Source organism: Nannospalax galili, unplaced genomic scaffold (assembly GCF_000622305.1).
Source record: "Nannospalax galili isolate Female #2095 unplaced genomic scaffold, S.galili_v1.0 scaffold935, whole genome shotgun sequence".
Taxonomy (NCBI): domain Eukaryota; kingdom Metazoa; phylum Chordata; class Mammalia; order Rodentia; family Spalacidae; genus Nannospalax; species Nannospalax galili.
In genome coordinates, this window is record NW_008336260.1 from 10,318 (window position 1) to 19,650 (window position 9,333).

The 9,333-nt window shown below is 44.5% G+C and overlaps 2 protein-coding genes across 2 annotated transcripts in view; one reads left to right on the forward strand and one right to left on the reverse strand.

Annotated features, from left to right (window-relative positions):
- Window positions 1-21: 21 nt before the first annotated feature.
- LOC103732403 lies at window positions 22-4,152 on the forward strand. The gene is made up of 8 exons (XM_029562467.1): window positions 22-110; window positions 295-405; window positions 440-736; window positions 805-1,077; window positions 1,912-1,970; window positions 2,310-2,395; window positions 2,813-2,987; window positions 3,110-4,152. Exons 1-8 carry the CDS (start codon window positions 26-28, stop codon window positions 3,167-3,169), a joined length of 1,146 nt encoding a protein of 381 aa, XP_029418327.1. The 5' UTR covers window positions 22-25; the 3' UTR covers window positions 3,170-4,152.
- LOC103732404 (anaphase-promoting complex subunit 1-like) overlaps window positions 3,650-9,333 on the reverse strand; it is a 27,411-nt gene continuing 21,727 nt past the window's right edge. Inside the window, exon 7 of the mRNA XM_029562468.1 lies at window positions 3,650-3,817. Within this exon, the coding sequence (XP_029418328.1) occupies window positions 3,650-3,817 (168 nt within the window). The remainder of the gene's footprint in view (window positions 3,818-9,333) is intronic.

The window sequence follows — 9,333 nt, forward strand, 5'->3', positions numbered from 1 at the left end:
GACCAAGAGAAGACCAGATTCCTTCATGTCCACATCAGTTACCTCAGAGACAGCACCAAAGCATCAGAACCCAAGGAAAAAGGGTGGGAAGAAGAAGGTGCCAGCAGAAGGTAGGAAGATGTGGGCGTCCCTTGGCCCCTTCAAGCCCTGCTCTCCAGGTGAAGGAAGGATGGAAGAGCATGCCCATCACCCCGCTCTGCTCTTCTTTGTTCTACTTTTAAGTCAAGTTCTGGAAAGGCACTGGAAGAAGTGTCCTGATGAGTCATGAGGTCAATCCCTTGTTCACTTTTGTAGCTATGACAGATCAACAACCAAAAAATTCATTTGTCTCCACAGAAACTTCCTATAGGCAGAATGATACAGAGAAAGAGGTCCCAGAGAGCAGCCTGTACTTGGCAGAAAATGGTACATGGTAACTCAGTTCTAGACTCCTTTGTAGATAAGTGCAAAGGGGGTGGGGGGCCAGTCCTCTCATGTCCTCAGATGTTCACATGCAAATTCAAGGTATATGGGAAATTTATAGGAACCCACATGGCTCAGGTCGGTTCCTCCAATGATCACATGGGATCTTCTCTCCCTGCACCTTCACAGGCAAGCTCTAGTGATGCCTCTGGAGTGGTCATCTCTAAGCAGAGAACTAGGAGAAAGAGGGGTCAGAGGAAAAGGAAATTGGTGGATGTGGAGGCAGGTACATGTCCTCCATCTTCTCTCATCTTTGTCCCTGCAAGAAGGGCCAGTAACAGCTGAGTATCAAACTACCTTGTCCTCATGAAGTGACTTCTCAATTTTAGAGTACTAGGCCAGGATATGGCAACATCCATAGTCACCTGGATTTTGTTCCTGCAGTTGCCCAGAAAAGTAGCCTACAGGCCTCTAGCACAGCCCTCTCTGAATCTGTCTCAGAGCTGAAGTTTTGCAGGAGGGGGAAAAAGAGGAGCCTATGGACTGTGGACCATATCGAAGGGACAAAACTCTGGATAAACAAGAGGAAAAGACCCAGTTACCGCCCTGAGGACCACTACCTAGAGCTGGGACCACGTATGGCTGGGTGGGGAAACAGGCAGGTCACACTACTAAGTATAGCATCCACTAACTACATGCAGCTATTTACTCTTAATTTTAAATGAATTAAGCAAACGTTCTAAGTTCAGTTCCTCAGTTTCATTACTTGCGTTTCCAAGATTCAATACCTACAGGAGACTGTGCCTACCATATTACACAGCAGAAGAACAGAACTTCTTAACTACTAGAGCAAGTTCTATTAGACATTGTCCTTCTGAGGGCAGGGAGACTGGAGAAGAGGGTGCTGCCATTTTTCTGGGCAAGTGGTGAAGGACACTCAGGACCCCACATTCTCAGGTCTTCACCAGAAAATGGTGCCTCCAGGGAAGAACCCTACCTACAGATGAGGTCCGTGGGGAAGAGGAAGCCTGTCATTACTCAGGGAGAAAATGGATGAAGAGATGCTGTGGGGTCAGGGAACTATGAACTCTACACCTTTGCCCAAGAGATTTAGTCCCAACATGGTGAAGTGATGGCTTGTGTGGTCACGAAGACCTAAGGCCACTTCCATGTTTTTGATTTGAGTGGAATTTGTTGCACATTCAAAGGCAAGTTAAATCTGTTTGGTAGGGAAAAAAAAAGTGTGGCCATGTTGAAGAATCAGTTAACAGAAAAATTCAACATGCAAAACATTATGTGTGCACCAATGAAAGAAACCACCTTCATTCCTGATAGTACGGTTTACACCTTCCTGGAGGGAGGAACCAGCTTCCTCTCAGGGACCAGCTCAGGTAGAAAGACGGGAGGTCACCCATTTCTTCCAAAGAATCCCTGAGATGGAAGCCCACACTGCACACTCAGCCCACCAGACAGACCATCCAAGCCACCTCACTCTTCCTTTCTTTGCAGAAGACCCTGTGATCAAGAGCTTCTTGGCAGCTGACCTCTTCTTCAGTGTGACTGACAAGGTACCTGCAGCAACAGATGGTCTCCAGAGTCACAGGCCCCAGGGAAAAGAATAGAGATGTATCAGGCCAAGAAAAGCCTTGCGGGGCTCTGTTCAAGGGTAGACGATGGGAGATCTACTGTCCTTTCTTTATTGACCACCCCCCCCCAAAAAAAAAAAACCACTCCTTCCTGGTGTTCCTATCAGGTCATGCCCACAGGCAAATGGATGTGGATCCACAGCAAATCTTCTGTGTGTCTTTGGGGGTGTGGTTATTGGATGAAGGTCTCAGGGATGATTAAGATTACTTACCCTCTGCCCACTGCCCAAACTCTGGCTCACCAGCCGTCTGTCTCCACAGTACCTTCTGTCCATGGTGGTGGAGTACTTCGGCCGAGTAGGGCTGCCTGGACATCTCTATAACAGGATCCACTTCTTCCTGGCCCTGTGAGCACCTCCTTGGGACCAACTCTCAATCTCTCAATCTTCCATCACTCTTCAGGGCTGTTGTGGGTATCAGAGTAGTGATTCTCAAACTCAGAGCTGCTGTGGTACAGGGAGGAAAGGGTCCTGAGAACATGAAAGTAGTTGAGAAACACCACTAGCCCACCCCAGATTGAGCTACCTAAAAGAAACAGCTGGGAAACAGAAGTTGCCTTTCCCAGGGCTGAACACAGAATGGGCATGGCAGGCTCAGTGTCAAAGATGCCTAGGAAGCCTGTAGGTACAGGTCACACTGCAGACTACTTCCTCACACCCTGTCTCTTGGTCATGTGCTTCCATCATTGTAATCTCTCCCGTCTGCCCTGCCTGAGTTGGGAGTCATGGTTAAGGACAGGCACACTTTCCCCCTCCCTGTGGCAGCTACATCGCCTGTGACACGGAAGAGGATGACTCCATACCCAAAGGGAGCATCTTTCAGTTCTTGCTGGGCAAAGAGACTTGGCAAGATTTCTACAAGGAATTTCTGAAACTGAAGAAGGATTTCTTCCGGGCTATGGGACACCGAGACTGGGTCACCCCAGAGTTGTGTGAGGAGGTCTGTCAGGGAGACAGGCAGGGAGGTCTGGCAGGGAAGTTGTGGGTGGACAGGGGGATAACCCAGAGAAGAGCAAAGGCTGGGCTCATCCTCCCAGACTCTCATGTGCATTTCCCTATCAGATCCAGAACCAGAACCCACACCACTGGGTGTGGAGCCGGGTGCGCCAGGGCACCCCTTAGGTTCCCAGGCCTGGGAACCATTGGCGGGGTCGTGGAGCAAGGGGCTGCACTGGGACAGGTGAGTGGAGATACTGGCTAAAGGCTCTGAAAGAGTGGGCAACCTCAACCGTTGGGTCCCTGAGGCTACATCCAGGGCTGTGTGGACACAGGAGGAAGCACTTCAGAGAGATAGCAGAGCTTGTCTCCTATCTTGGCATTTCCTCTTGCACAGGAACATAGTAAAGGCTCTGAGCACTGCTGAGGTAAAGAAAGTGTTGAAATCACAATTCTCCAGTTGAATTCATCACACAATCCTAGCCTTGTTGTTGTTTTAAAGAAAACTCTCAGAAATTCTTGTCCAGGTAACAACTTCCACAGTTTGACCATAGGTGACATTTTTAAATGCACCCATATGGAAAACACTGAAGTTATCCTTTTTGGATAGGAGACTCTCTTCGTATAGCTTTTGGAAGGGAAGAAGGCAAGCGCCAACATTTACTCCTAGGTTATTTTGTGTTTCGCTCTGACACAAAGCAGGCTACACTGAGCTGGGTCCAGGAAGGACATGATCCAGGTCTCATTTTCCATGGGCAAAAGGAAGCCTGAGGGGTTTGTGGTCTCTGATACCGTGACAGCAACAGGAACATAAGGCAGCAAGTGCACAGAGTACTGGGAGAAGTCACAATGCAAGTCACACTCACAGAAAACCATCACCCGTCTAGCATCGCACTCCAAGATGTGCTTTCTTTCGTTGGAAATTCCTTTGGTAATTGGACTTACTTCAGTTAAGGAAAGATCTCTAATGAAATGCTTAAGCATCTCTTGCCTGGGCAAGTGGTTGTGCTAAAACAATCCTGTAAGTCTTCTTCCATGCTGAAGTGTGTGATGAGCCTTGTCTGTTCTGGGGAAAAGGAGAGTTGGGGAAGATGAATTCAGAACTATGTCTTATAGGATTGGCTCAGTTTGAAAGAAGGTATAATTCAACTGCAGGCTTTTTGCTGGATACACACACACACACACACACACACACACACACACTTCTTACTGGAGTGGCAAAACCAATCATATATATATCAGGAATCTTAAAATTCCCAAAGTTAACAGTAGCCAGGGTAGCTTGGGTACTGTCCTTCATAGAGAAGTGTTAGTAACCACCGATCTTCCCTAGTTCTCTTCTATTATGCACCCTGTGCTTGATGAATAAGCATGCCTTCCACTGAGTTCTAATGGCACTTTCCCTATTTCCCTAGCTCCTACCCACCCCGGTCATCCCCTCCCCTACCAAGAAATCACTGCCTTGTCCCCAGGCTCCAAGCATCTGCACAATGATGAAAACCACCCTCCACATCTCAGGATGTAGGATGGAAGGTCCAGGGAAAACAAGGACCACAACACGAAACCAAAGCAGCCTATGAATAAGTGTTTTCTGCTTTCGAGTGCCAGTCTACAATGTCCCTTGACTCCTGAGTATCCAGTAGAAAGGTCCCCTAGTAACTGGGAAGGGAATCAGTCCCCTAGTAACTTGGAAGGAAACTACTATATACAGAGACTGAGGACAGGAAGAGGGAGGCATTAACGGAGTCGTGACTACTGAGGAAGAACTTGATGGAAGAAGTTAATTCAACCACTGGAAAATGGCAAGGAGGAAACAACTGAGATCAGGGGAGAAACAACAGACTAGAGGAAAAACTGGAATTAGGGAATGAGAAGATGCCCTTTGAGCTAACAGGGTTTTCTTTTTTGTGGGGGGGAGGGGGAATGGGGGGGTTGTTTTGTGTTTTTCTCGTTTTTTTAGAAAGTTGTTCTCAGCCCTTCCTGCACAATGTACTAGATTATCCAAGGAAGACATGCTACAGGGAGACTATGGGGAAATCTCAGATCGGAAGCACTGAGGCACTGGGCATTAAGGTGCAGAGACATAAGGCTTAAATCAACCTAGGAGTAGAAATGAGATCACATGCAATCACAAACCCCAATGACAGCCACCCAGGTCATCAGAACGGAGAAGAAAGGAGGTGAGGACGGGTCAGGTCACCAGCAACCCTGAGTAGAAGCCAAAGGGCAGGAAAGAGGGACTCAGAGACAAATGGAGCCACCTCGTGTGAAAAGTAACAATAGGTTTGAAAAAAGCAAAGTTCAAATAGAAATTTAGAGTACCATATGAGACACAGCTGAGAATGGTTCTATTAAATTACACTGATGATACTGAGATTTTTTGCTACATTTTGGTTATAGTATCTTGACAATATTTGGGTTATATGGGCTATGTTACTTGTATTAAAAAATATGAATTCTTTCTAAAAAACAACTTGGATTGACTCCAAAGCAAACCACAGCTCTCCACTGTTTGAGAGATTATATCAAAGTGATTCCAATGTACTAAAAACAGGGTGTGAAGGGAAAGGGCACCAGGTAAGCATCCCCTAGAGGAAGAGTAGGAAGCATCACCTGGATACTAAAGGAAGGAAACCCAAGGTCAGACCCCTCAAAGGGTACGTGGATGGGACTGGGAGGTTCTGAGCCCCTGGCATTAAGGAGGTTGGCCAGACATTAAAGATGATTTGATGGGGCAAGTGAGGTAGCTCAGGAGGTTGGGAAAAAAAAAAAAAAACTTGCCCTACAAGCCTGACATGAGTTCAATCCCAGTAACCTGTGTGATATGGCGGCATACATCTCCAATCCCACCACTCCTAAGCAGTGAGATAAGTAGCAGAGATAGAAGAATCACCTGGCAGATCATAATCAGCTAGCCTGGAATATGCCATGCAGCAGAAATGAGCAACCATGCCTTAACAAGGTGAAGACAAGAACCAATTTCCAGAAGTTTTCCTCGTTCCTCCACATGTTCTGAGGTGTACATGCACCTACACTCACAATATAATTTTTTTTTAATTTAAACATGATTCAAAAGTCCTGAGTTGGTCCTCCAAGATGCTTGGTTTGCCTCCAAGTTGACCTGCAACAGCATTCTTTTTATTTTATGTATGATTCTTTTGCCTGCATGAATATTTAAGTACACCCATGTGTGCAATGCCCATTGAGGCCAGAAGGGAGCGTTGGATCCCCTGGAACTGGAGTTATGGATGTTAGCCACCATACAGGTGCTGAGAACAAAACCCAGGTCCTCTGCAAAAGCAGTCAGTGCTCTTAACTGCTGAGCCATCTCTCCAGTCCCCAATCCATAACATTCTTGTTTGATGAAACCACCTGCTTAATTTCTGATGCTATGATAAACAATTCCTAAGATACTTTTGTATGTGTAATGTTGGGGATTGAACCCAGAACCTTGTATGTGCTCACACTCTACCACTGAGCTACTCCCCCAGCCTCAAACAGTATGTTCAGAAAGTAAAAAGTACACAGAAATGAACATAATAGGACTATGCAAAAAATAAGTGGTACTAAGTAGCTGTTGTGTGAGACTTTTCCTGGGAAGAACGAGGCACATGTCTATACTCACCCCAGGTAGGGAACCAATGACAGATCAAAGCAATGGTATTACCACAGTCCAACTTGGCAAATCAGTGAGTTTATTGACGTCACTCTCAGGAGTATAGGTAAGAAGTTACAAGATGACTCAAGAGATGCTATATCACCAAAAAGCTCACCTCAACATGGGGACAACGTAGTAGGCACTCTGAACAGAAAATGGGATACCAAAGCAACTTAAGCAGGAAGCAGTTTTTATTAATGTCCAGCACAGGCTCTGAGAGAGAGTTCTCTAAAGCAGGGCCTTGAACAGGAGACGTGGCATAAACACATACACTATTTACTCCTTTGCTGTCACAGTTCACAAAAGCTGCATCTCTGGAGCACTGTACAACTTGCAAGTCATTTGAAAGGTCCAAGAATCTCCTCTCAAAGGCAGCTCTACCTCCTCTAGACAGCTCTGCTGGTCAGTCTCCTCCCCCGTCAGTTGTTTATGGTTTTCATAAATTTGGAGAAGGCCCTTGTGAATCTTCTGAGTTTCAGCTTGCTCAGAGAAGTTTGTTTACTTCTTGAGTCTCCTGAGCCTCCCCTTCCCCCTCCTTCCTAAAGGGAATGTTTCAAAAACTGGAGGAAATTGTCATACATACAACATTAGGCTCCAACCTCTGTCCCTGTGTTAGGCCCCTCTGATGAGGTAACCAAGGACACCATGATCAAGCATGTCTCGAGTTCTTAAAGCACATTGTCTTCAGCCTTACAAGGCAGACACCCAAGACAGATTCAATAGCTACAGGAAAAGCTGACAGGTCACTCAAGTACTGAGGTAAAGGCAATGATCATTAAGTTGTTTATAAATCTTATTTACTATAAAGTTCCTGTCTTAAAATTCCAAAGAATACTTTAAAGATATTTTGAAAAGTGAGTTTTAAAAATACTCTCAAAAGTATTTTAAAGGAAAAAAAATCCAATATGATAGTACAGTATACCAAAAAAAAGAAATATTTTCAGCTAAAAGACAAAAGCTTAAATAAGGTACTTTGTATAAAATGTGACCCATAAAGTGAAAAACTAATTCAAGAAAACACACAAAGGCTTATGTGACTCCAAAGATGCTCAGAGGAAGGAAATTAACTTGCCTGCTTCTCAAATGTGTTTCTAAGTTCTGTCAGATGCAAAGTCCTTTCACAATTTATATGAGATAGTTGCTTCCTTTTGAGGCTCTTTGACTAGAATCTGTACAGCAGCAGACTAGGAGCAGAGTCGGGGTGTGACAGTGTAAGTTGGGAGCCCAGCCTGTTGAGGGTTGATAGAGTAGTGCAGCTAAAACACAGCATCTGCACCTCAATTTGCCTTTGCTCCATTATCAGAACTTGAGGGAAGGGCACAGGTATCAACATCCTTTGTTAGAAGAATTTCTGAGTGCCTACTTGTGTAAGTGCACTGTTTCTTTAATTATGTCTGTCTGCAGCAGTCATTATGTGAACTCACAGTAGCTATATCTTGTGTCTCCAACCCTCTGTGAGGAGAGGAGATGAAACAATATAACAACCCCTGGCTAAATGGTCATTACTTGAAATGACAAGCGCCACTTTGATATAAAACTTCATGGCCAAGCGTTCTTCTAGCTCTTAGTATGGTTCCAAGGCTGAAAGTTGTGGAGACTGGTGAGACTAGTGAAAAATTAAAATGATATCTTTGATGATCCTACCATGCCGACTCAAGAGCACCCCAGTCAGAATCTCCTCTTGGCTCCTGTCTAGTTAACCAACAGGCCCTCCAATGCTATTTCCATACTATATTCAGTTCTCTCTTTAAAGCTTAAGATTTACTCTTGTTGAGATTTTCATGACTATTCTCCTTCCCATACAGGTTTATATGTGTCCAAACATCAATTAAATGTCTCTCAACTCATCCTGAGCTCAAGAAATGCTTAAGTCAAAAATTAACAATTAATAGTAAAGAAAGCAACAATTGCCTGGGTATTGGGTTAAGTGTTAATGCGAATAGAATTTTCATCACCTACCATTTATTTGTTATCTTTTATTTCTAATTAGAAGACAAGCGAAGCATGAAGGGAGGCACATTTTGCCCTCGAAGTCAGGCACAAACTGCCACAAGGCAGGTAGGCAGATAGATATTGGCAAATCCCAATGAAGCCATTTCTATCTAATTTTTAAAAAAAGAAATGGGAAATTAAAATGAACATCTTGTAGTTTCTACTTATTTATGGCTCCACTGGTCTAAATGGAACCCAAGAGCACAGGTCAGAACAGGACAACAGGGAGCTTTCTTCTTGCTGCACAGCAACTCCAGCTGCAGGTGCCTTTAGAGGAATATCTCGCATCATTGTCCAGCCCAGAAACCCAGTGTACAAATGTAAATATACTCTCTAAATCTTCAATAAAAATGGACCATTTTTGCTATTCAAATACATCTTCTTAAGACTCCTCTGTAGGGACAATTTTATATTTTTAGGTATTCAAAGCAAGTGTCATGTACTAGTCTGTACAGGTTACTAAAAATACCACAGGCAAGGTGGCTAACACATTAGAAATTTTTATACTTCTGGAGGCTGACATCTAAGACCTAGGTGCCTTCGCCCTGAGGGAATTTTCTTGGCTTGTAAACAGTTGTGCTATGTGGTCTCATATGAGGCATGAAAAAAGTCCTTCTGACTTTTTCCAAAAATTCTATCAAATTAGGATCTCACCTTTATGACATCATTTAACCTTAGTTACCTCCTAAAAATCCCAGCC

Excerpts from the sequence above, each read along its gene's own strand:
- LOC103732403 (XM_029562467.1), top strand. The coding sequence starts at position 26 with ATGTCCACATCAGTTACCTCAGAGACAGCACCAAAGCATCAGAACCCA. Across the intron at positions 111-294 it reads GAAGAAGGTGCCAGCAGAAG|CTATGACAGATCAACAACCA; the intron begins GTAGGAAGATGT and ends TCACTTTTGTAG. Across the intron at positions 1,078-1,911 it reads CAGGCAGGTCACACTACTAA|AAGACCCTGTGATCAAGAGC; the intron begins GTATAGCATCCA and ends CTTTCTTTGCAG.